The 26,868-nt window shown below is 41.2% G+C and overlaps 1 protein-coding gene across 8 annotated transcripts in view; it reads left to right on the top strand.

The window, feature by feature from the left end:
• Window positions 1-26,520, top strand: part of ATF7IP (activating transcription factor 7 interacting protein) — a 70,002-nt gene extending 43,482 nt beyond the window's left edge. For 6 of the 8 annotated variants that reach the window (XM_068142619.1, XM_068142625.1, XM_068142617.1 and 3 more), the window contains exons 6-11: window positions 667-732; window positions 1,405-1,478; window positions 2,003-2,088; window positions 3,313-3,930; window positions 5,494-5,570; window positions 7,041-13,367. In XM_068142619.1, the coding sequence (XP_067998720.1) occupies window positions 667-732; window positions 1,405-1,478; window positions 2,003-2,088; window positions 3,313-3,930; window positions 5,494-5,570; window positions 7,041-8,483 (2,364 nt within the window). In that variant the 3' untranslated portion in view covers window positions 8,484-13,367. Of the gene's footprint in view, window positions 1-666; window positions 733-1,404; window positions 1,479-2,002; window positions 2,089-3,312; window positions 3,931-5,493; window positions 5,571-7,040; window positions 13,368-17,433; window positions 17,513-19,621; window positions 19,781-20,700; window positions 20,887-23,744; window positions 23,858-25,249 lie in introns of those variants that run through there. The other 2 variants (XM_068142624.1, XM_068142623.1) reach the window with 2 other exon arrangements.
• The last annotated feature ends 348 nt before the right edge of the window (window positions 26,521-26,868 follow it).

Raw genomic sequence — 26,868 nt, 5'->3', positions numbered from 1 at the left:
CAAAGAATGAAACATCACATAATACTTGTCCATGTTATTTCCCCAGAAATGAAATAATCATGTTCTAGTAGGGAAACAAATAGCTAGCACTGACCACAGTATGCTTTGTGTAAGTGGTGTACATAGTAATGGCACAAAGAACATCAGAGAGAATTTGGAAGTGACAATTAAGAACTTACATCATAGCAAATTCAAACAATAAGACCACTTAATTTTAACATAAATAGAAGTATGGAGTTTGCCAGACCAGTTTGTACTACATAACCCTTCCCCCTTACCAGCTCAGACAATTTATGTTGACTTTTGAGCAGATCACATGAAAGGTAAAAAGAGGCGCAGTTTCCACACAGCTGGTACATAAGATAATCAAATAATGAAATACTTTCAGTCGCTTTCATTCTTGCAGATGGATTCTGTTTGTGCAGTTATGAATAGGCAGGAAAATAAATTGACTGTAAGATATGTTGATTGTGATACACCTGTGTGTCTTCTGCTCTGAAGTAATTCGCTTGCACTGTGTTTCAAGGAAGGATAATCTCTTCTAATATGAAAATAGCCTGTGAACTGATTCTTGAAAATAATATCTCATTGAGTTTATCTAATTTATTTGGTGGTTCTGGGGGAGGATATTTGTGGTTAGTTTCTTTTCATCTTCTTCCCATTTAGGCTAAAATTGCCAGATTGACAAAGCGGTTTGGAGCAGCCAGGGAAGACCTGAAGAAGAGACAGGAAGTAAGAACTGGATTTTGTTGTTTGGTTTTCTGAATTGGCCTAACTCTTGTGTCAAAAAATAAAGCTGTTTTATACACAGAGAGATTGGACCTGGTGATGTTCACAAAGTAGGTTTGTCTTGTTTGGTTAAAGGTAGTGACAGGAAATAATACTCTTTTAACATCTGTTAGGTAATTCTGATTTGTACAGAGGGTTCTTTAGGCATTGTTGGTGTGAGAGCACCTTAAACTGTGTGTAAGTAAATCTAATTTACTTCAATGTGAAGGTCACAGAGTAAGAGTGAATCCCAAGCACCTTGATTTTGGGGTGGAGAGGTGAGAAGATGTGAATGTATACATACAATAGTATTTATCTGTGTTGATAATGGAGATCTTGAATTAATTACTGTGAAGAAGTGGGAGCTAAAAGTCTATTTGCATTCAAGAAGAAATTTTGATTCTCATCTTAGAAAACCAAGTCAAGACTTAGAAAAAAGGGAAGATGGGGGAAAAGGAGGCAAGGAGGACCAAGAAGGTTTGGGGGTGTGGATTTTGAAACATGTGATGTTCTCCTACAGTCTTGGCTCCAAAAACATTTTATCTCTGAGGGAAAAGGAATACATTTGAAATATATTGAAAGCATAAGTTTTCAAGCTGATTCATGGCTGTTTTGTTATGTTGTTTTGTCTTGTAGAATGCACCGAGTGCACCTCTGTCTCCAGGGAAAGCAGCAAGTGATACTGTGAACACAACCAACACAACATATCGGTAAACAAACCATATCACTGTGACTATGTTAACATTTGCAATAGGACACTGGGGGATACCTACTGTAAGGAATAATCTTTGTATATTCTTTTTCCAATTAAAGTACTCTTCCTTTTCCATGACTGCTGTTTGTAGTAAATGTCAGTTTTCTTTCACAGAAGTCATAAATAGACAATATTGAATCCATTCTTAGGTAAACTGAGATGAATGTTGGTTCAGCAGTTAAAAAAATAATGGGTAAAAATGGAATTTTAATTTCAAGGCAGGCAAAATTCTCATGGTGAAAGTCAAACTTGGCACAAACACTTGAAAATTTACCAACAATTCTTCTGGGTTTTTCTGGGGGGAACTGAGGGGGAAGTATCCAAAGCTGATTTGCAGAGCAGCAGAAAATAAATGGGTTTGGAAGATCTCCGTGAAAAATGTAGCTCTAAATTAGGAGATTTCTTTTCATCATTATACTGTTCATAATTACACCTGATGTGGCTCATTGAGAAGTGCTAACTGGAATTCATTCCACAAAGTGCTGGCACAGTGAGGCAGATACTGGAGTCGAAGAGGAATGTGGGAGAGAGCACACCAGCAACTTTTCAAGCCCCTGTGAACACAGGTAAGAAACTGCCTATGGATTGTAAACACACTTCTTAACAGTAATGCTGCTTTCCATTAGTAAGCAATTAATGGAAAAGAGTAAAACTGGCTTTTATGACTCTTTTTTTTTTTTTGGTCTGACATCAGAAATCATTATTTTTAGCTTCCTACCATTTTCCCAGTTTATATTTCTTGTGCTTACCAGATAAATTAGATGCTTCAGCAGACTGCTTACTGGGTATGGCAGCAGAACTTGGCAGGCTCTCAGCAGCACATGGCTCACTGGACATTTTTTTTGTATTTGTGTTTTCCAAGGGACCAGTTGTTGTAACATCTCTGGAAGGAGTGTTTAAAATGCTCTGGTTTGTGTGTTTTCAACAGTTAAATTTTGAAGCTTTCTTCAAACCCCATTTGTGTCACAGTTCTTTATGTATCGTACCTTTTGCCATTTATATATTTTTCAAACAAAAATGCCATATTAACTGTATCTTTACCTAGGCCATTGAGTATCAGAGTGTACAACAGAAGAAAGCGTATCTGTAGCCTTTCTTTGCAAAGAAGTTAATCATGTACCATGTTTTCCATCGACTCATAGGATGGTCTGGGTTGAAATGGACCTTTAAAGGTTGTCTGGGCTGGGATATCCTTCCACAAGATTAGGTTGATTAAAGCTCCATCCAGCTTTAATTTGAATACTTTAACAATAATAGGACATTCACAATTTCTCTGGACAACCTATTCCAGTGACTTGCCACCCTCATCACAAATCATTTCCATTTGCTGTGTTGGAATGAGCCCTATGAGGAGAGGCTGAGGGAGCTGGGGTTGCTTAGCCTGGAGAAGAGGAGGCTCAGGGGAGACCTTCTTGCTGTCTACAACTACCTAAAGGGAGGTTGTAGCCAGGTGGGGGTTGGTCTCCCAGGCAACCAGCACGAGAACAAGAGGACACAGTCTCAAATTGTGCCAGGGGAGGTTTAGGCTGGATGGTAGGAAAAAGTTCTTCACAGAGTGATTTGCCATTGGAATGGGCTGCCCAGGGAGGTGTTGGAGTCACTATCACTGGAGGTGTTTAGGAAGAGAGTGGATGGGGTGCTTGGTGCCATGGTTTAGTTGATTAGATGGTGTTGGATGATGGGTTGGACTCAATGATCTCAGAGGTCTCTTCCAACCTGGTTAATTCTATTGTTCTATTCATACTTGCTTTAAATAATTATTTTTGTTTCTTTTTTTAATATTGTGCCAGCTCCCAGCCTTGCAGCTTCTTCAGCAGTTGTCAGTGCACAGCCTAAGCCTCAAACTCCAATGACCACCACCAGCTCTTTGACAACAGCAGTCCTTCCCACAGCTAACACAGCTGCAGTTGTAGGCGCTAGCCAAGTGCCTAGTGGCAGCGCTCAGTCAGTGTCTGTCTCGTTGCAGTCTTTGCCTGTAATCTTGCACGTACCTGTTGCCGTGTCATCCCAGCCTCAGCTTCTTCAAGGCCATCCAGGCACATTGGTCCCTAACCAGCAGGCAGGCAGCGTTGAATTTATATCCGTACAAAGCTCGTCTACGATTGGTAGCCTTAGCAAATCTACAGTGTCTTTGGCATCAACTAAACCAAATAACAGCACGTGTGTGCCCAGTCCTGGTACTCAGAGGAACTCTCCAGCTGCATCAATAGGCACAACACTGGCAGTGCAGGCTGTTTCTACTGCGCATCCTGTTGTCCAGACCACAAGGACTTCTTTACCCACAGTGGGTACTTCAGGACTTTACAATGCTACCAGCAATCGAGCACCCCTACAGATGAAGATCCCCCTCTCTGCGTTTAGTAACCCAGCTCCTGTGGAACCACCCATCAGTACAGCGCTTAGAATCGGTAAGTTATGCTTGAATGTTGACACTAGCAAAAGGAGAAGAGTTGTCAAAGGCAAACATAAAACTGCACTCCTGTGGAAATTTGTTACTGTATTTTACTGAGATGTTTCTTCTGGGTTGCCTTTCTGTTGAAATTGTCAAGGTGAACATCATCTCTGTCGTGGATGTGTTCAAGCCTTTGTTGAAAACAATCTCTCCTTAGGAGTCTGCAGCGTAGCTGCGGAAGCTTTGTTTTATTTAGAGCTTCAGTGGTATCATTCCTAGCATGAGGTCAAAAACTCCTACCATTAACAACTTAGTATTTATTTTTAATGCAGCCTCTCGAAATAATCTGGCTGCCTTTCTAAGCAAACACATTCTGAAAGGAGAGTATAATCATTATCTTAATTTTCACAGCACTTAAAAGTAATGGAAATGGGGGGGGGAACAACTGCAGCTGAATACCAGCCTAATTCAAAAGAAGTACATTTATTGTATTGAAAATAGTCTCTGAGTACAATGAATCTTCAAATAATGGTATCTTTATTAATTATTTTTAAATGCTTTCCATCTGTGCCCATGCTGCAGTGATTCTCTGCACTGTTGATTTTGCATGCCTTGAAACATTCTTTTTTCTAAGAGGTCCTCAAGATTTCTAATTGAGTTGGAATTATACCAAAATTCTCATTGGTACAATATAATACTAAAACGAACTTGTGCAGACCTTAACATCAGAACTAATTTTATTTCATTTTCCTATCTCTAACTCAGCCATGTTAAAATATGTCTTTCATAGAGCTTAAGAGTTGAATGCTTTGGATTGATTTTTAGCTCTAAAGCTAATATAACAATTTAAATGCAATGTAAAAAGGATTGTGATAGACCAGGCACAATGACCAAAAGAAGGACCTGTGTGTCCAAAATACATATCTCATTTTATGCAGTTCACATAACCTTAGTGTATACTTGTGTAGTTTTCTCCTCAGAGGTTGAAACATTGCTTTGGGGGCTGATAATCTCTGGTTAAAATGAAAAGGAATGAGAATGATGAATTGGGATTTAGATGTTTACATCATATATTTAAGCAACTTCTTAAGTGGATAGTTTAGATATATGGTTTAGCCCAGCTAATAAAGATACTCAGTGTCTCTGCACAGACTGTCTCTGTCATGGATTTGGCAGTCCATTTAACCATCTGTTAGTCAATTTTTTTTGTACAAAAATACTGAATAACTGTAATGTTTTTCAGTTCAATATCAGTTGACATACAGAACAAGGAGAGGTTGGACTTAAGCTTTGTCCTCAGATAGGCAAGGGAATTGTTCACAGAATATTTTGAATACACTGTCAGGCTTGTGAGAAAGGGAACATGAACTGCTTCTAGGCCAGGAAGTGCTTTGCTGTATCTTCTGTTCCCTCTGAAAAAATGATAGTAGTCCAATTGAACAGTTACAATTGAAAATCAGAGCTCAAAAATGTTACATGTGGCACATAATGAATGTTGAATGTCACCTCCAAATTTGTGTAGTGGATAGCACTTAGTACTGGTTGGATACTGTAAATGAACAATTTCTTGACCCCTCAGAAAACCAGACAAGCAAGCCACCGGCAGATACTTCATCAGCTTCAGCAAACAAGCGAACAGCTGAGGGAGCAGCACAGGTAGGTTGTTGATTGCCTCTGTATACAAGTCTGAAGTTACAATCCACAGGAGAAAAGTTCTTTACTTTTAATGCTCACAATGAAATATCTTTAGGTTCTTCTTGGCTTTTTTCTCTACTCTCCTTTCCAGTTGCTGTCTGTTTGTATTTTTCTTCTTCTGATCCAGAGTGTTACTTGGAGCATGAGCTTCTAATAATCTGTTCAGAAGTTTTCTGATGGAGTTTGTGTATGTAGATAAGTTAGTCAGTGAGGAGCACACTAAAAGCTTGTCTGATTAAACAGAACTAAGACACAGAAAAAAAATGCCCAGTTTTTGTTTGAAGGGCTTGAACCTAAAGCTGCAAATAATTAGTAAATTATTGCAGCTCTCTTATTTCCACTTTAATCCAGAAGTTAATGAGAATTGGAGTTCTACTATATAATTGCCACATGACAGGAAAAAAAAATCCCAAAACAGAAAAAAAAACTTTGTGAGGAGTAACTACTTCATGATAAAAGAGAAAGGAGAACTTGCTGCACTTTCAGATACCTCATCTAAAATTTATTCAACTTGCTTTGAAATGTAAAGGTTTAAATTAAGCTCTTTAAAATGTGCCATAATTAATTTTCCTTCTGCATGCAGCTCTTTCACAAAGCACCTCATACTTTTATTGCTGTTAACTGGAAGTCATTTTATTAAGGGGAATAAAATTATTTTCTTCTAGCCAAAATTTCCATATTTAATGTTTCAGGGTACAGCTAAATCTGAATGGTACTTCAAATTAAGAAACTAGAGAAGGTTCTGGTCTTGGCCTGTCAGAAATAGTCTGGCAGAGGTAGCCATCATCACAGGGTATAGACTGTGCCTCACTCTACCTTTTTCTTAAGGCATTTCATAAAGAATGGTTGTTTGGAACTTCATTTTTCAAAGACACCTGTGGATTATAGCTATTACAACATTTGCCAGTGCTTGATACGTAGGAAATTCAGTAACAGAATGGTTGAGAGATGTAGGGGTTTAGGATTTAATTTTCCGTGCAAGACGCGTATTTGGGAATTTGTCTGCTTTGGTAGAGCCTGAAACCCGGAAAAGATTTTGGAAAAGCAGATTGTGTGTGATAGTGGCATTTAATAATGGGAGTTAGCAAGGAGGAGGGAAATCAGAGACTCACGATGCTTTCCGGTTTTCAGTCTTCTCTTACAATATACGTCTCTAAGTTTGCTTTCAGTCAACTCAGTTAAAGCATGTGTAATGCCATGGTTACTAAAGGAGGACTTGATTCATTTGTAATTGGCCTGTGAGGTATGGGCTTGACATACCATGTTATTTGAAAAATCCAGTTAATGCCACCTGCTTTTTGTTATGTAAATCAGAAATACTGTGTATTACTCCGCACTTCACAGCACTCAGATCAAAAAGTAGTGCGCTTTGTGCCGTATACCCGTGGCATATTTGATGCTACAACTTTGATCAATTGTTTCGAAAAGCAGTTGAAACAGGAAGAGGCTTCATCAGAAAATAAAGCAGCAGTAGAAGCAGCAGAGACGAATTTTAACTTCCCCGAGGATGTCCTCTTTGGCTTGGAGGAAGAGGAAGAGGATGCTAAGAGCATCAAAAACACCCACAAGCAAACTGGCTGGGCAGCTAACCTATTAAAACAATGGCTGGCCAAAAATGGCAAGGATCCTAGCTTTGAATTGGTGCCAGTAAGTGAACTCAATGATATCTTAAGAGAGTTTTATTACACGATAAGGAATCACGATGGAAATACCTACAGTGTGGCGAGCTACAAATCAATGCGTGCCGGCTTAAACCGGCACCTCAAAATGCCTCCTTATAACCGTCAGCTTTGCTTAATGAAGGACAAAGAATTTGCTAGTGCAAACACGGTGTTTGTGAGCGTGCTGAAGATGCTGCGCATGCAGGGAAAGGATGAGACTCACCACCACCCTCCCATAGCTGCTGAGGACTTGCGTAAGATTAAACAGTCCGGTGTGCTGGGATTGCACAGTCCGCTGGCGCTCGTCAACAAGGTGTGGTTTGATTTGCAGTTGCATTTTGCCAAACGAGGGAGGGAAATTTTAAGAGATCTGGCTCCAGATGCTTTTGTTGTTGAGAAGGACAAGAATGGGCGTCGCTATGCTATGTTTAGGTATCCTGGCAAAGGCAAAAATGGAGACAATCCTCATAAAATGGGTAAAATGTATGATATGCCGGGGGACCCAAACTGTCCTGTTTTTTCTTTGGAGCTTTACTTGTCTAAGTTGCCTCCAGAGCCCCCTGCCTTCTACCTGCATCCTTTAAAGCTAACATCGGAGCAAATGCAAGAACAACCTGTCTGGTACAAAAGAGAACCAATGGGTGTCAACTACTTAGGTACCATGATGCCCAGGATAAGCGTGGCAGCCAGGCTCTCTCAGCGCTACACCAATCATTCTCTCCGAACTACCACCATCCAGCTACTGTGCGAAGCAGGACTGGGGCCTAGAGAAATAATGGCAGTGACAGGCCATCGCTCCGAGTCTGCTATTAGACACTACTGGGGAGCTGCAGAAGTTCGCTACAGGGCTTGGTCAGATGTAATGCAGAACAGTGCCCCCAGTTACCTGTATAGCAAGATCCCAGATGAAGTGATAAAAGAATCGTTGTCTGGTGCCTCCACCTCATCTATACACCGTGTTGTTCTAGAACAAAGCAAAATTTTATTCCCTAAGAAATCCGTGTTACCACCTGGCACTAATTGTGTGACTTTAGTCCCTGGGGGACACTCAGCTCTGAATTCCAAAAGCCCTGTCCTGTTGAACCACAGTTCTTCCAAGGTGCTTCTTTCCAACAACACGGCCAGTGGGAACGTATCTACTGGTTCCCTTCAAGGCTGTTGTAATGAACCTGTCTTTATAGAGCGTGTGATAAAACAAGAACCAATGACTTGATGCTTCTGTAATGGAACTGATTTGAAATTAATTACTAAAATGGACAAATTACCTTTTTTCTTTCTTTTTCACTTGGTCTACTAATGAAATTTCTTATGGTCTAGTTCAGCAGGAAGTTTCCTGTTGGCAGTCCTGAAGTGAACTATTGAACAGAAACCAACAGAGAGCAGGGCTCAGAGTTTGTATGATTTTCTGTGGCAGCTGGGACTCTTTAAGTGGCTGAGCAGATACTGATTTCCACTTAGCTGAAGAGCTGTGCTTGCTTCACTAAGGGCATGGCTTTTATATTTTGTGAAGAGTGTGTTTATGATACCATTCTGTGCCTGCTGGCACTAATGTAGCATCTTACAAATCAAATACTTGATTATTGAAGAGCACGGAGAAAGCAGAAGCTGAATATTGATACATATGCATGAAAACACCTGAAATTGTGTGACCACTGTCAACCTCTCTGTTCAAATTGTTTTCAGACCTATCAGAGGACTGTGCCTTTGTTTGTTTGTTTGTTGTGTTTTTTGTTTTCCCTCCTAATATTATCCAAAATTTCTTTTCTCTCTGAGCTATGGATTTATGTTGCAGGTCTTTCTCTTTTCCTGTGTAATATTTCTGGCTATGATTTCAGTCATTCTGTTCTCCAAAGGCAATAGCTGATACAAACTATATTAAAACTGGGATCTCTTCAGTTGTGCATGAAGTGGAGAAAATGTTCTCCAAAGAGTTGAGGTTTGTTGCTGAAATGGCAACTTCAGTTGGCCTTGACATGGTATCTCTGCATGTGCTTGTCTTGTGAGACTCTTCTTTGTATTTCCTCTCACCTACTCCTTCCATTACATTTCACATTGTCTTTGCAGTGTTGTCAGTGTGGTGTTTGTCACTATAGTATAATTCACACCCACCAAAACCTATCCAAGTGTTATTTTGGTTTTTAACTTTTAGTTCACTGTAGTAAACTGATCCTGTCATTTAATTTTCCATAGGGGATCTTTGCAGGTTAGAAATTCATAGAATAGTGGATGGAAATTTTGTTAGAGAAATGAAATTGTGATTTAGAAGGTTCTTTAATGAAGGAACTAATGGCAAATTAGGAGGGCTAGTCACAGTTCATTTTTATTGAATCACACCTGAGAATCTAACCAGCATTTTGTCTCTGCTGTTCTGTGCCATCATTCTTGGAAGATCTAAGGATCTTGTAAACAGAAATGGAAAACTGGTCATCAAATCACAAATTATGGCAGTTCCACTTCAGAAGAAGAAACACTGTACCATTTAAAGTTGTTTTCCATTAGCTAAATTAAATAAGAGTGGCTTCATCCTTTTGAAATGCACATGCGTATGTGTGTACACACTCACACCCCACACACACCTGGTTTATCACAGTAAGGACTTCACTGTATGTGTTTGTGTTGCTCAGCAATGGACAAAACAGAAAACAATCCCAGCTGAAATAACAAACGGACCATAATGAACTCTTAATTCTGTGGAGAACCTCCTTGATAGGTAAAGCTTTCAAATACTGGTTGAGATTTGAGATTCAAATACTGAATGAGGGCTTGATGCCTGAACTTCAGTTTTTGTCTTTGTGCCCTTGGGTAGATCATTCACACTTACTGCATCAATTGTCCAAAGTATAAGACTAGCACAGAGGGTTCCATTTTCTGACGGATCATGTTAAAGATAAAAGGGCTTTGAAAGTGCTGTATTCTTCTTAGGTGTTGTGTTTACAGTCACTTTTATTTGCTGCTGTTTTAAAGACTGACTAGTTGATCAGATAAGATCCTACACTTCCTTACTTGCAGCATTCATTTATAGCATCATTGACTAGAAGGAAATCATGAACCCAGGAGTGTTTTGTCAGGCCCAGAGTAAATCAAATGGGAATGGTGAAGTATTCCTTTCTAATGGCTAGAAGAAAAAAAATGAACAAACAAAGCACAAAGAGTTCTCATAATGTAGGAGAACTGTGCAGTAATTTACTCTAGGATATTCTAGAGGAACATAGAGTTCAAAATTCTAGGGTTTCATAGAGCTCATAATTTGGCCAGTGTAGCAAATGTCATTTCTCATTTGAAGATATTTACTCTAAACTTCCACCAAGATGTGTATGTACTGTGTTTTCCCCCAGATCTTTATGTCAGGTAGTTGCTTGTCCTAGCATACTGGTCTTGATTATTTATCCTGCAGAAACAAGAATTTGGGGGTGCCAGGAGATAATCCTTGTTTCTTCCCTGTTGCAGCATACTGTGGTCATACTGACCACAAGCTCTGCTCTGGTCCTAATTGCATCTAGGTCACTCACTCTAGGTTATCACTGCTTCATTCCTTAACACAAATCTGTTTGCTGATTCAAACTGGGAAAGGGAACCTTGTGGCCCATCTGAGCATGTCTCTGAAGATTTTTAATTATCATTTGGCTTCTAAGTTGACTTCCATTCTGTTTGTAATTGGCTCTTTTTTGCTACATTCTACTTCTATTGGCATCAATTATGCAATGTCCTCTTACTACCCTCAGTTTGATCCTGATACTTCAAAGTCACTGGCTGCAGCATGGCTGGCTTTCTTCCTTTTTAATGGGATAAATTCTTTTCCAAAACGAGGCAAAGAATTCCTGGTTTGAGCTGGAAGTATTACTGCTTCCCAAAAGCTGAAGTCAGTATTCATTAATCATTCTGCTAATCGGTAATGAATAGAAAATACTTCTAACCTTCCAGAACCTCCTGTATCCCCTCCGAACCCAGAGTGTTGACTAAATATTTCCTACATGTACTTCCTTTCTAGGAGTGGTGGAGTAGGCAAACAGAATGGGTATTTTGCTGGAACCTCAATATAATACATTCATGTATTTAGGTTTGTGTCTTGTTTTCATAATGAAGCTTTGGTACTGGTGCTGTGAATTTAGAACTTGCCTTTTATGTGGTATTTTCCCTGATAAATTAGGGAATCTCTGCTGTCATTTCAGGGAGTAATTGCTTTTTATTTTTAAGAATTTTTAATTCTGCTATTGATAATGAAGTAATCCACCCCCACTGTAAGGTACTGTGATCTGCAGTGTGGGAGATCTAGAAGGTAAATGTTCTTCATGGTATGTGCCCCCTGAACGGCTCCATTGTGCACAATGTCAGATACCTGAAGGAAGGATGCTTTGAAATTGAATGTGTTCTTGGCTCTGTTGTGTTTTGGTCTGGTACATTTATCTCTTTGGTTGCCCTGAACTATACAGCTTCTCAGTAGCTGCATACTCCTAAGGTCAGGATAGCCAGCATTTTCAGTAAGCAGCTTGGACGTATGATTTTGCTGTATGACTGTTTCTCCTTTTTCAGCCTTCCTCTGCTTCTTGCTCCAAAAAGAATGGCCACAGGGATGTGGGAGGGGGTATCTTACTGTGTTTTTCTTAGTCTCTCAACTTCAGCTTTTTCCTGTGTGCACAGAAATTTAAGTGTTGTTATTCAGCCCCAAGCATTTTACCAATGGCCATTCCGGTGCCTCAGGTCCTAGAATTGCATTTCTGAAGACATGGCAAGAACTTTTAATGTATTAGGGTAAATATTACTGTTACAGAGACAAAAGCATGTTAATTATATAACAAACCTTTAGAATGGTTTAAAAGTATTTTATTATGAGTCCCAGTTATAGATACAGGATTTATATATATATATATTATATCTAATATATAAATACAGCTATGGTATATTGAGAGAATTTATGAAAGCAGCTTTTATTATTTTATGTCATAAAATCAATTTGAATGGGGTCAGAAGTGTTAAAAATGACTGGCACTGAGTCATTTTTGTTCAAGAATTAGAGTTACTGCAAACACTAGATCAGGCAAATAGCGTTCCCCACTCTAGGTGCACCTTATTCTCCTATGGAGTAAATCTTTTTCAGTCTGAATTTCACCTGTGCCATGTCACCTTTTCAGATAATATTAAGAAAAATAAAAATTCATCAGTGTCCTATCTATTTCTCATTGGTTCTGCCATGCCTTGATTTGTTTGGTTGAACTACAGTGTAGTGCAAGCTATTTTGCTGACTACTGGGTATTCATCTGGTGAAATGTTAATAAAATACATCTAGAACTCCTGTCACTGTACTTTGCAGTGTGTAACAAACTCGGTGAATGTCTGTTGGGAAACAGTGTGAACAAAGTGGATATGTTAGCTCACAATTTAAAGCAGCTATTAATTCTGTGTTGTTGAAGCATTGTTGGTGAATGTTTTCCTTGCATTTCACTTGCATTTTGTCACTGAAAATAAACATTCATAATTCTGTATGTAACGTGGGCTACTTGACTTCTGTGTCTAACCCTAGGGTTATGTCTGTGCTGTTTTAAAATGGAGCCAGTTCTCATCTGTGAGGTGGAACCTTTACCTGAAACTGGAAATCTAAATTATGAAGATGCTAGCAGGAGGGCAGTTTAAAAATTTGAAATAAAAATTATGATCTGAAAAATTCCCAGCAGAGCATCATGCAGCTGACCTGGATGGCTATTCCCAGGGACAAAAATCAAGTGATTCCGTTCGTGTATGACTTTTGAAGTGACTTCCCTGAGACCATATTTGCATTACCAGAGCCACCACCAGTTTCTGAAAGCAGTTTTCAATAAGTAAATATACTTACCTACAATTTGTTATTCACAGCCCCAAAAATTGAGAGGAACACTAAAGCAATTTAACTGATGATGTTACTACACCAGAGATGACTAACAGCTTTTAAAAGCTGCATGAAACTAATCTGAAAAGTACTCAGTTGTAAGTATATGTTAATTAATAGGATTATCTTCCATCATCCAAGATGGCCATCCCACATAATGCTGTTGGGAATCTGTCAGTGACATTTGGCCAAGCAAGGCAGATGTTTCACCTCAGAAGAACCAGTAAAGATAGAAGTGTATACACCTGTGTGCATGCATGTGTTTGGTATATTCCCTTTCAACTGTTCGATTAAGGAAAACCAAAATCGCAGCAGTAGAGAAATATCTTAAGCATTGTGTCAAGTGTTCCTTTAGTTGGAATTAAGATTGCTGGTGCTTAAGACCAGCATTGCTTGCAACCAGTCTCTGGGATAGCTTTCTTAATTTATGGTTCTTATGAATATAGGGGTAGCAGAGACATGTCTTCTCTTTGCACTGAAGAAATGAGAGGCTATATGAAACACAGGGGTTACTAAGACTGGTTGTTCATTTTTCCTATGCTTGTATGGTTCTGTAGGAAGCATTGCATGGTACCAATTAATGGTAAAGGGAACACAGCAATCTTGTAAAAGCAATACATAAAGTGTCTGTTGCTAGTATTTGAGTATTATACAAGCATGCAAACACACACTAGCAGAATACCTGTTGGCAAATCTGTGACATTTAGTTTGTGATCTCAGTGCACTGCTAACTGCATTGCATTACCATTTGCATTTTTATCTTGGTAAGAGGTGACAAATTACATTTGGTTCCTGATCAGATTTCATGGCAGCTTTGCAAGCTCTGTAAGCTTAAATAATTGCTTCAATTTTGTGGGAGTTACTGCTTTGGAAAACAAACAAATTTTAAGGAGTGAGAAGTCTGACATTGAGGCAGTTAGTGACCAAAATAGGTTCCAAAATGTATTAAAAAATAATTTCCACAGCTGCTTAAACTGTGCTTGAACACAGCAAACACAGCACCCCCCTCGCTTCCCGCAGGAGATGTTCCCTATCGCTCCCCGAGGTTTGGTGTTGCTGTTGCTATTATATAACGCCTTGGTGCGTCATGTGTGATTGTGGTGGAGTGATGCTTCAGGAATTGTCTGCTTTACAACCCCCAGACCTTTTTTTGTCTGGTTTGTTGCTGTAGAAACTGCTAATAATAAAATTCTCCACACTGTGTGAGTATGCCACACATCCTCTGCAGAACTTTAAGCGTTCCTTCCCCGGAACGAATGTTTATTTTGCACTGTGTTTTTTGTGTTGTTGGCCTTCTTTGGTTGTTGTTTTGGTGTGGTTTGGGTTGGTTTTTTTTATTTCTTTCCCCCTCAATTTTCACTTTTACATACCAAAAGTGTTCCATTCTGAAAAGCAGGTGGCATTAAAAGCATTGTTACCTCTCTGTGATGAACTGAACCATGGCGTTATATAATACCAAACCCTTTAATCTCATCTATCAGGTGTGAATAGAGAAGCTCGTATTCAGCACTGTCTTCAAAATACTAACATCTGGCTCTTGGTTTTTCATGTGGTACAATAATGTGCATGTTGGCATGTGTATGTCAAGGTTCTGTAAGAGGAAATGTTGTTCAGTTTGAGGTTCAGACATGTCTTGCCACTTTCTTCAGTAGTTTGACAGGTGCGTGCTGTGATGTTGTAACTACTTCTTTCCATGCTCAGTTTTGCAACTGTAGTTGTGGGAGATGCCTTCTTTTCTCGCTGCCATGCCTACCCTATGTGCTTTGGCCTTTAAATTCAGTCACCTTCCTTGTATTTGTTTTCCTTATGGAACTGGGATAGCATTTTTCTCTCTCCACACCACACACCCCTTTTGTCAAATTTGGCATATGCAAAACATCTCAATTGGGAAGGTGAAGAATAAAGATGTGGCTAGATTAAAATTAGGAAGATGGGAAAAGGTGAAGTCTTCGATGTTTCATTCTTTGGGTGAAGTACAGCATCTTCTTTAGTAACTGGAGTGTGTGCCCTGCAGTTAGGGCTGGAGGATGTAGGACAGAGCACCACTCAGTGCTGTCCTGCAGATCTGCAGGTTCTCTTGTGGGTCATAAAAGAACCTAAGTACTTAATGAGTAGTTCCTGTTGAGATCACTGCCAGGTTGTTTAGTAGAAAACCTTGCATTGTGTGGCAAACTACAAAAAGGTCTTCCCTCCTGAGAAGTGCATGTCTGAAACCTTTACTGCTGATTGGATTTATTATTTAATAGCTGCCTGTTTAAGTCAAGATTTTGGCCTTCCAAACACACACAAAAAAAGCCCCCACCAAAATAGCATGCCAGGACACTTGCTGACTTGGAAGTTCAAGGAACTTTCTCAACTGGCAGAGTTAAGTAGGGCTTTAAAATAGCTCTCATACAGAGTGGTTTTCTAAGGATTCAGATTCCCTTGCAGAGAAAGAATTGAAAGGAAATTACTTCAGACTAATGCATTTTATAGTGGGGAGGAATTAATAGCTTAGTGCTAGGGGTTTTTTCTTTCTCCAGCTCTTTATAAATCTTCCCCTTCATTTTTCAATCTACTTTGTCCTGGCAGGGAGAGCCATAGTTCAAAATACACAGCCTCAGCTGGGAAGATTATCAAGTTGGAATGAAATTCCTCTTGACTCCATGCTAATCAAGTAATCATTGATTACTTCAGTGTGCCTTTTATCTTAAGCTTCAAGTGGGTAGATCAGCTCATCATACTAAGACAACTGCAAAGTCTTTGAAATAGAAATCACTCAACAGAAGAATTCCATGGTTAATAAATATGAAAGATGTTTCTCTATATATAGCAATGATAGAATCCCTGCAGAGGTCCCTGCTATTAGCTGTGAACAAAAGTAGATATTTCTTACTCAATTGTGTATCGTGTAGAGTATTAGCAGAATGTCATCAGGGCCAGCATTGGGATTTAAGAAGAATTCAGGTTGTAATAATGTGCAATGAAGAGATTGGTCACCTCTGGCATTCCAAATTCAGGGACCAATAATTTGGACAGAGCTTCTGTTTGCCCTTGGTAATCATATATATATCTCTCTTCCCTCTTCTCAAAGCCTTGCCTGTGTGGGAATTGTCTTCAGGACCTCCTTAAAGACTTAGTTTTACCCAAATGAAAGGTCACAGAGCAGATAATGAAAATGCTTAGGCTTTGTGCATCCGTCCCCATCTAACCACAGACAAAAATCTCAAGCCTTTCTTGGATTGGTTATGTTGGCATCTGTACAGGCCATGTGGGACTCTCATGCTTTTTTCCACTTCAATTGTTCAGAGATTTGGATAAGTATGTTTTTTCCTAACCCTTTGTCTGTCCTAAGGAACCTGTTGCATTCCAATCCATAAAGTGGTAGCAGCTCAATCCAGCAGTAGATGATCATATCGTGTATCAAACAAACAAATGCTAATTTCTGCAGAAACTGTAAGGAACTAGAAATAGACATGATTCAATATTTGAGTCTAGAAAGTAGATTTAAAACCCCAAAAACATATAGGACCTGCCCCAACATTTTTTCCATCACCTAAAGTAACCTGTTGGTGTCCTTCCATTGTGAACAGCCAGGGGATAGTAATTGATCCAGGGGTTGAATCCTGTTTGATGATCCTCTAGAGTTTTTTTTTAATAGGATTTAGCCTTCACAGCACGTTAGTAATCCCAGCCCCCTGGAAATCCCCTTATCCTCTATAAAGAGATGGGTACAAATGGCTTCCCATGTAGCATAATAGAATGCTACAATTTGTGATAGTGGATCGAAATACAGTAAGGAAATGACACTAAAAAGCTGGATACAATTGGAGTTTCCTGATGGCTTTTGATGATCTATTTCAGAGGCATGCAGGTTCCATGTAGCAAATTTCTTTATAGTCACATAGGCCAAGGTGTCTCAAGATAAATAGTAGATTGTCCTGGTGAGTGTTCTGTCAAAAGGTTATGCTACCATAGGGGAAAGCACAGTTTACCACTGGATTAAAATGTTAAGAGTCACAATTGAGAGAGAGTCTGAAATGCCAAGTTGTTATTTATCCATAAAATAACAGCGTGCTGCTGGTCTGCAGGGCTTTCTACTCTGACTTCAATATTTGGTACCACAACACAGCTATTTGAGGATTGTCTGTTTTTTCAAGTCCTGGGAAATTTGTCTGAAATTTTCTCTTCCTGCTCATTTCTTCTGTTCCTCTCTGAGTCTATCAATCCTGAGAGCTCTCCTCCTGAATGTTCAATTCATATCCCTTTCCCACCTCTGTTCCCTGGATTGGCTTTTGCAAAATGAAGGAGTTTTGTCTTTCAGAGCGGGAAGGTCACACGAACTGATTCAGGAGGTGTCATTGATCTTACCCTGGATGAAGAGGATGATAACTGTTTGCAAGGTAGGTAAAAAAGGTGTTGGTAGCTGCAGGGGTAATGGAGCTACATGTATTATTTCACCTCCTGAATGGCAGAAAGGAATAAACTTCTGTTTCTGCTTGGTGTATTACCCCGTGGTGCTCCTGTTAAACAGGACTGTTAAAGATTCCATGACTAAGAATGCTCACTTCACTTACCCAGTGGCAGCTGACACTGCAAATACTCAAGTGTGTGTGTCTCTGTAGGAATCTCTTCAAAGAATTTGGTGAACAGTGGGAAATTTCTACTCATGGAAGACAAAAGAAGCTTTAGTCAGAAGACCTGTTAGTTCATGAATCATAGAATGGTCTGGGTTGGAAGGGACCTTTAAAGGTCATCTACTCCCAACAACACCTTCTGCAGTAAGCAGGGACATCCTCAACTAGATCAGGTTGCCCAGAGCCCTGTCGAGCTTCACATCTCACCTTTTGTTTTCAAAATGATCATCCCTTTACTGCTTCTCTTACAGACTTTGGGGGAAATGAATTTTTAGTTAGAGTTTCATCAAATGGCTTCAGTGAAGTAGCCTACAGAGAGACAGCATGGCCTGCAATTTGTATTGTGTTGTATTTTGAGGGTCTTGAACTGTATCTAATTCACATAGCAGCTTGTTGGTACTACTACTACTACTACAAGGTGTTCAAGACAGCCTGGTGAGACCATCAGAATTGTCTCTAATTGCTGAAACCCCATTTTGAGCTGCACTGCCATTAACCCCATTCTTAGGGCTTTGAAATCTAGTCCTGGTAGTTTCTAAAGGTGTTCTTCAACACATTGTTACAGATTTTCTCAAGAGTAAAATACATATTAACATATCTTTTATTACTCTGTTATGTGCTCTCTTTACTAAATCAGTGGCTGCTGCATGTGCAGTTTGATTAGAGTAAAGCTGTTATGAATGAGTGCCCTTTAAAACCTCTCTTTTATGCTGTGCTTTTTAGTTTCTGATGGCGCCTTCTCTGCCCACCACTATTGTAATCTAGCTCAAATATCCAGGTTAAGGCTTCTCAGTTCATGCACAGCCTTGGTTATGTACAGACTTGCCCTCAATATTATGTCTTGTCACAAATAAGCAGGAAAAAATATTGCTGTAGTAAACTGAATCATAGAATAGAATCATAGAATCAATAAGGTTGGAAAAGCCCTCAGAGATCATCGAGTCCAACCTGTCACCCAACACCTCCTGACAACTAAACCATGGCTCCAAGTACCACATCCAAGCCTTTTCTGAACACCTGGAAGACCAAGGATGGGTCACCTGCCAACTGGCAGCAGAGGCAAGGTGCAGAAAGTCACCTGCCCTGCCCACCCCAGGCAGCAGCTTTGGAGGCAGCAGCCCAAAATGAAGCCACAACTGTCCTGAGCTTCAGCTTGACCCAAACCCTCCCTCCTTGGCCAAAACCCTCTGAGCTCCTCCCTGGCCCAAAGCCTCCTCAGCCATCCTCACTGAAGTTGTGTTCTGAAGATGAAGATGACACCTGCAGGCACTGTTTGTCGCTTCTCATAAGTCAGTCATGGGGTCGTGTGAGAAAGGTGATGCCAGTGCCAGAAAGCAACCTGAGTTCTCCTTTTTAAAGTTTTCTGTAAATGATAAAGCAATTCTCTTTTTTTCTTAAGAAAATAGCATGGAAATTCAATAAAGCAACAAACAGGCCTGACTGACAAAGGCAAGAGTCAGCAAATAGCGAAAGGATGGAAGCATCAAAGATTTATTTGGGAAGCTCTGTCTCTTTTTTTAAGCAATAAATTGAGTGCAGCAGTGATGGTTAAGGATTTAGGCTATTCTTTATTGAATAGAAACTTTTAAAGACTTTTAATTTAATGGGACACTCTGCCAGCTTTCCAAATTGTGCTGAAATATGCAGACTTCATGGTGATAGAATAAAATGCTGTGGAGTATGGAGGGAAAAAGATGGAGGTGATGAAAGTGAGGGGGAAACTGTTTTGTTTGCAGAACGAAAAGATCAAAGGAATGTCATACTGGGAAATACTCTTTGCTAATCTGTGACTGATGAGGGGGGAAAAGAGAGTACTAAAACTCTGATGTTCTCATTTCTGTTTGCTATTGTCTACAACTTTATTTTGTTTTAAAGCAGATACCAAGAAGCAGAACCAGACACCTGTAACAGGGCCGAGCGTATCTACCCAGCCCTTGGCTCGACCCGCACAGCCTTCGCAGCCAGCCCCTGTGCAGCAGGCAGGTGTGCCAACAAGTGGGCCTTCCCCAGCCACCTTACATGTGTTACCCACAGGTATCTTCATTTTACACCATGATGTGAATGCAGTGGTTGCTTTTTTCCCTTTAACTGAAGCCTTGTGTGTTCTACGTGTTTGCTAATCTTTTCAGGTGAATATTCAGAACGCTTGAGTCACTTTTTAATCTTCCCTTCCAGTCAGTCTCCCATAACTGCTTTTTCCAAACCGATTCAAAGAAAGGGAAAGCTAGTTTTATTGTTCTGGAAAAATTTAAGAATCACATCAATTTCATGAAGGGGAAGAATTCTTGTTAAGGATGGTCATGGAAATTGTGAAGGAAAAGAAACCTTGCAGCAGTTGCTTTATTTAAGCAATAGGAAAAACCCCAAATGTTAGCAACATCCCTTCTAGTTGTGTCCACCTCCACATTGTAACTAATCTTTCCAGTAGAGTGAATGGGAAGGCTGACAGTGAAGTTCCAGCCCTAGTTTACTGTTATTTTGTCTGCAGTGTGATTTGTTCCTGTGGTTTTTTTCCCCCATTTCTTTCTAGCATAAAGAAACATAGGGTCTCCTTTTTTCCTCTGTTTCACTCTCTTGTGTAGATGATTGTTGAAGATTAGTTGTCATTGGAATTGTCTTGTGACTGATCTGTTCCACTGATTGCTTGGTGATGGGTTTTATACTGCTCAAAGCTATGACCTTTCATTTTCCTTTCATTTGATGGACTGTTAGGTGTGTCTCCTCTGTTTGGAATTTGTATATGGATATTGGCATCATCACTTCAGGTGAAAATGACTGTTTGTTTAGCCTGGATTTTTCTAGCATGATTATTGCAGGTAGAATTTCACAGAGACAGGTTTTATTTTGCATGGCTCAGCTGAGTGAGTTTTCCAAAGGTGTGCACTCTGGAACAGCCATATCAGCTGCCTGTCGTGGAATTCCATTCTAGGTGTGGTCTGTCTCTCTTTTTCCAGCTTCGACAACAGTGAATGTAACTCATCGGCCAGTGAATCAAACTGCTGCAAAGCTTCCTATACCAAGAGCCCCTACTAACCACCAGGTGGTCTATACCACCCTTCCTGCACCACCAGCTCAGAACCCTGTAAGAGGAGCTCTCATGCCAAGCCCAGGTTTAAGGCCGGTCAACCCGCAGGCTGGAGGTAGGGAATGCTTCCTTCCCTGTACGTTTTAGCATGACACAGCTTGATGTGTTCTACCTGAGGTATGTGGGGTTTGGGGTTTGGTTTGAGTTTGTTGCTTGTCTTTTTTTATGATACTAGTCCAAATTATAGAGGTCAGGGGTTTATTCCAGCTTACAGACTTGAGAAAAGTCACAGGCTGTGAAGAAATGATTTCCCCCTGTAGGAAAAACAGGATTTAAGGTACTGGCTCTGCCAATTAAGTGTCTCTGGGTGACATGTACAGTACTTTCACAGAGCAGTGGAGGGTAATACTGATTATCAATTAGTAGAAATATTTGAGCATGTAGTAAATTGTGTCTGAATTCCTGTCTGAAAGTTACAATTCCTCCAAGCATCCCAGTGTAATTCCATAACAATCTCTGATGTCCTATGCCCAGCAAATTCTCTTCTACTCTCTTATTTTCTCAAGGCCTGGAAAAATCACATCTATCAGATGTCAGCAAATGCATCTTGACTTCACAAACATGGAACTGATAACCTTCCCATAACAGTAAATTCATTTTCTTTAATGAGCAGTGGCAGCTGTCAAAAACAAAGGCCTCACAGTTGAATCATGGTTTATACTTTATTACAAAGTGGTGGATCTTAACCACCTTTTTTTAGCTCCTCACAATTTCTGCACTAAAGTTATTTTTATGTTAAACATAAATGTCTCTGTTCTGGTGCACTCTGAACCTACTTTTTTGGTGAGGTAGTGGGTTGGGTTTTTTTTTGACACTATCTGTAGAAGCCAAACTCAGAACACTGCATGCTTGAGCCTTGTAAGACTGTACCTGGGTAGGTTTGTGCAGAAAGGATTGATTGATTGTTTTCAAGTGGTAGTTTTGGAAAGGACAAAGCCATTTATGTTTGTAGCAATTTAATTCTAAGTACCTCTTATGACTGGATTCAGCTTCATTGCCATAGGCTGTGAAAAATCACCTGTGCTACCTAAACACAAGCTGATCAGGTGGCTCTTGAGCTACCTCTGTGACATACCAGGGTGTGAGGGAATTGCTGTTCTGTTCAGAGTACTTGCTCCTATTTCCTAAACTTCTTACACTCTTGTGCCATGTGCATTTGAGCTCAGGTTCTTCTGACCAGCAGTATATTTTGAGGGGCATGTTTGCACCTTGCATTCTTGTTTGCAGAAGGTGAGGTAACCTCAGCTCACACTTGGTGTTCGTCATCATAACCCTTAGCTGCAAGTTAGACCTGTGTGATCTACCTGTTGTTTTGGAAGGACTTTTGAGGACTCAAGCATGCATTGACTTAGGTCAATTGTTTTTAATAACATTTTCTCTTTTTTTGGTACCAAAATGCATGTCTCTGTCAAAATCTATCACTTTCTAGAGCAATTACTATGACTAAATACACATCACTAGTATTAACAACTGCAGCATGCCTTTTAGTGTTAGAGGTGCAAGATAATTAATGCATGGTTGAAGAACACAATACACTATTTTAAGGCTTTATCCAAGAGAGCTCAATGAGGTAGGGAATTCATGGGGTTTGGACAAGGTCATCAACAACAGGTCTGTGTAATATGCTTCTACCTGATGTTCCAGAGATCTAATGAATGCTTTTCCTTCAGTTGTCTGCTTGCAGATTCCTAGAAATCAAGGCAGGTTTCCACTGAAACAATTAAGATTCAGCTTGACCAGGCCCTAAATAACCTAATCTAAGAGCATTCTTTTGACAGAAGATTGGCTAGGCCATCTCCAGAGGCCCCTTTAAAGCTGGGCTTTTCTGTAATTCTCTTCTGTAGTTCTATTACTCTGCCTTGCAAAGTATGTCTGTGTTCTGCAGTGCTATTATCTGTCAGGCCACATAAGAATATGATGTGCATTTCCTGTACCTCAGGACAGTGAAGCCAGGTGGTCAACCTGAGTAGATAAAAGACCAATTTAGTTAGAGCACAGGTTATTTCAAGGCTTCATATTTGTGTACCAGGCAAAGAGGCTTCACATATTGTTAACAAAAGAAAAGCAATGAGATAGGTTATTATCAGATAGAGCCTTCTCATTGCTTGGTTTATGCTTCCATCTTAGACAAGTGGAACTAGGGGATGGTGGAGATTGTCCCAAACCTTGCATTTCTGGGCAGGACAGGCAACCCATAATAACAAGGAGCAAAATCTTTGCGCTTACAGAATATGTATGTTCCAACAATAACTGGGCAAAATGTTACCTGAGAGTGAGATGTAGTGTAAAAGGAATGAAAACTTGGTAGCTTGCAAGAGTTCTGGATATCATCTACAAGGCTGGAAAATGGCTGAGTTTATTCCTGGCAGGTCAGTTTGCTGTGGGAATGAATGGGATGGTAACACCTTCAATATTCTGGGGTCCATTCTTGTAAAAAGTCCCTCCCCAGCTTTCTGGCAGGCCCCTTTCAGGTACTGGAAGGCCACTATAAGGGTTCTCTGGAGCTCTTCTCCAGGCTGACCATCCCCAAGTCTTGAAGCCTGTCCCTGTAGGGGAGGTTTCCCAGCCCTCTGATCATCTCTGTGGCCCTCCTCTGGATCTGCTGCAGCAGTTTGTCACCAAAACTGGACACAGTGTTCCAGGTGGGGTCTCACAAGAGCAGAGTACAGAGGGAGGCTCACCTCCCTCATCCTCCTCCTCCTGGTCACACTTCTTTTGATGTAGCCCAGGATCATTGTACAGCTTCAGCTGGTTTTGTGGTTGAGCAGCACTTCCTCAGTCTGCTGTCAGTTTGCGTGTGTCATTTTGAAGCTTATTGTCATCCAGCTGACCCAAGGAGCTGGTCTTCCAGTGCTCTGTGTTGAGCTGATTTGAGGCATTGAATGCTCCAAGCGCTGCCTGTGCTTCTTGCAGGTATGACAGTGCGGATGCCTCAGACGGCTGCGTACGTCGTGAACAACGGACTGACCCTGGGCTCTGGAGCGCCTCAGCTCACGGTGCACCACCGGCCGCCTCAAGTGCATGCTGTGAGTTGTCTTTACCCGTTGCAGGCTTGTCTCTGCATTGAGGGCTTTCAGATTGCTTCTTAGCGTGAGCTGCAGAATAGTGCAATGTCTCATAGACACTTTGCAGCCAATTCATGTGCATAGTGCCACCTCCCCACCTGCAGCACCTTCTGCCAAGAAGGGTAAAAGCTGTGCTCCTGTTGGCTTACCCCACAGCTTCCCAGATCACTATGAGCACATTGAAAAACAGTGCATGAATTGTCTCCAGGTGGCTTGTGGAGGCAAGGGGACAGAAGAACTGCCACTGGAAAGTTTAGTCATGATTTGGCTACAAGTTGGATGAGTAGTTTCTCAGTATAGCTGTTTGCCAAACAGAGCTAGGGGAGCAAGGTGCAGACAAGACCCTCAGGGTTGCCAGCTCCCAATTTTCAGAGGGGTTTTATCACTGGCTGGGAGCCATTCCTTCTGCATCACTTCAAATGCCTTTGTGTAAATATTTGAGAATTTACTCTGACTCATTTCAGAGAGGGTTTGTTGTTGGGACTGAACCAGGTACATTGCCTGCATGTTCACTGCTGGGCAGTCACATCACTTGTGATACCCTGAAGTGGTAAAGATGCTGCCAACGAGGTGGCTCACCATTCTTTCACTCTAGACACCATTCAACTTCATGCATTCTCCAGTGATAAACAATGAGAATAAATCAAGCCAGTATCACACAGAACACTTAAGATGACAAAAACTACCCCAGATTCCAACCTGAAAGGCCCCTGGCTTGAGGAGTAACATTTCATACTCATTGTGACATTTCCAAGTTCCTCTCAAGATGTAGATGAGAGACCTGGGACTCTTCTGTGCCACAAAGTAATAACTAGAAAAAGAAAGGAGAGCCCTTATGTCAAAATGGTTTGGAACCTGAGAGTGAGCTTTCTTGGTAATTTAAGGTGATAAAATCCATGAGGCAGCATCACCCATTCTTGCTTTTGTGACTGAAAATTTTCCTGTAGGAGAGGTGAGTTGCTGACCACCTGGGGGGTTGCAGTAATGTGGCAACAGCAGCTCAGATGTATGAACCTGCCTGCACAGCCTTGGTAAAGGGCACAGTGTTCAGTCCATCACCCCTTGGGTGGAAAGCAAAGGGGTGCAAAGTAGGGAAAGCAAAGTAGGGAAGGAACTGTGGCAATGATTGTACAGCTAGGGATTGAGATGTGAAGAAAAACAACTTCTGAGGTGCTTGGTCCCACCCCTTCTCAGCACTTGCTGCTGCTTTCTTGCCTTTGCACGCAGGACTTGGAGCTGTGGTGACTGGGTGATTAAAGACTAATTTGCTTCCATGTGCCTGGGGAAAGATGAATGAAAGCTTCCTTCCCCTGCTGCAGACTGAGTTTTCCCTTGTTGCTCTTACTTGCTTAGGAGCCACCACGCCCTGTCCATCCTGCCCCGCTCCCGGAGGCGCCGCAGCCGTCGCGTCTGCCCCCAGAAGCTGCCAACACTTCTCTGCCTCAGAAGCCACAGCTGAAGCTGGCCCGGGTACAGAGCCAGAACGGGATTGTGCTGTCCTGGAGCGTCATGGAGGTAGACCGGAGCTGTGCCACTGTGGACAGTTACCATCTTTATGCCTACCACGAGGACCCGAGCGCCACTATGCCCTCGCAGTGGAAGAAGATCGGGGAGGTGAAGGCCCTGCCGCTCCCTATGGCATGCACTCTTACACAGTTTGTGTCTGGCAGCAAATACTACTTTGCAGTGCGGGCCAAGGACATCTACGGGCGTTTTGGACCCTTCTGTGACCCCCAGTCCACAGATGTCATCTCTTCCCAGAGCAGTTAAACTTGAGATCTTTGGAGCCTTTAACCTGTCCTACTACCACGAATCACCCCAGTTTTGGAGGGTTGATCCCATGCATGAAACTCACTTTTAAATCCACTTTCTGCAGGATTATTTTAGACAGTTGTGTCGTACACTACATGCATTCAGAACCAAAAAAAAGAGGGGAAAAAGTGAAGTCTCCCCTGCAGCAAGAGAGCCTGTTTGTTCTGGGGAGGTCAAGTCATGGGCCCTTTGAAAACGTCATCTTCCCTTCCATGACAGCTGTTCCACCTACCTAATGTTTACCCAAGGGCAGCCTGGATGCCTGGGATTCTGCTTCAGAGCAGGAAGGAAACAGTAACTGGAGCCAAGCGTGCACAGCTGTAACATCTGTCGAGGCACTGAACGTGAGGGCGAGAGCACAAGGACAGGTTTGGTTCTTGCCCCCGGCTCCGCGAGCAGGCACGGTGCGAAGGGTGGTCTGAGGTCTCACCTCTCTACTGGAAGACTGAGTGGTCTGGTGTTACTCTACAAACCATAATGAGCTCTCTGAAGGGAGGGAAGGGAACTTGAGTCTGGCCAGGGAACCTGTGTGTGTATGTGTGGAGGTGGTGGAAGAACACCCACAACAATACAACAAACCACCCCACTACCTCCTACCTCTCCTAGATGAGAACACTCCTCTACTTCCACCATCCTCCCTGACTCACACTGGGAGTGTTCCCAGGTCAGATCTGAAAATTAATTGTAGAGATTGCATTTGCACCTGTCTGGCACAGATAACTCCTCTGCCCCTCCCCTCATACATCCAGCCCTATTTTTTAGATTTATTTTGTGCCTTAAAGAATAATTTCAGAAATAAATGTAGCCAGATACCTTGTGGTGTTCTTTTATTTGCTTGGAGTTATTTTGCCCTTTACTTTCCTAGCCTGGTCATTAATGGTTCTCCTGTTTTCTGGCCCAGAGTAATTATTATTTCTGTAAAGACCAGGAAGTGTAACATCTGCTGATGGTGGATTCATTTTTAGCTGCAGTATCATCCAACCCTTCCCTCACTGTATTCTTGAGTAGTTGGGTTTGTCCTGCCAAGAGCATTATACAGACAGTATTTCCCACCAGAGCCTTTCCCTCTTCTTTTGGGAAAGCTGTATGCTGCAGTTCAGCCAAAGAAGAAACCTCTATGGTGTGGCACCATGAAAGCTTCTAGTTGTTTGCATTCACTT

The sequence above is a fragment of the Melanerpes formicivorus genome, unplaced genomic scaffold (genome assembly GCF_026170545.1).
Source record: "Melanerpes formicivorus ecotype bairdi unplaced genomic scaffold, bMelFor1.0.p_v2 SCAF_8, whole genome shotgun sequence".
NCBI classification, from domain to species: domain Eukaryota; kingdom Metazoa; phylum Chordata; class Aves; order Piciformes; family Picidae; genus Melanerpes; species Melanerpes formicivorus.
This window is presented reverse-complemented; position numbering and strand designations above follow the sequence as displayed.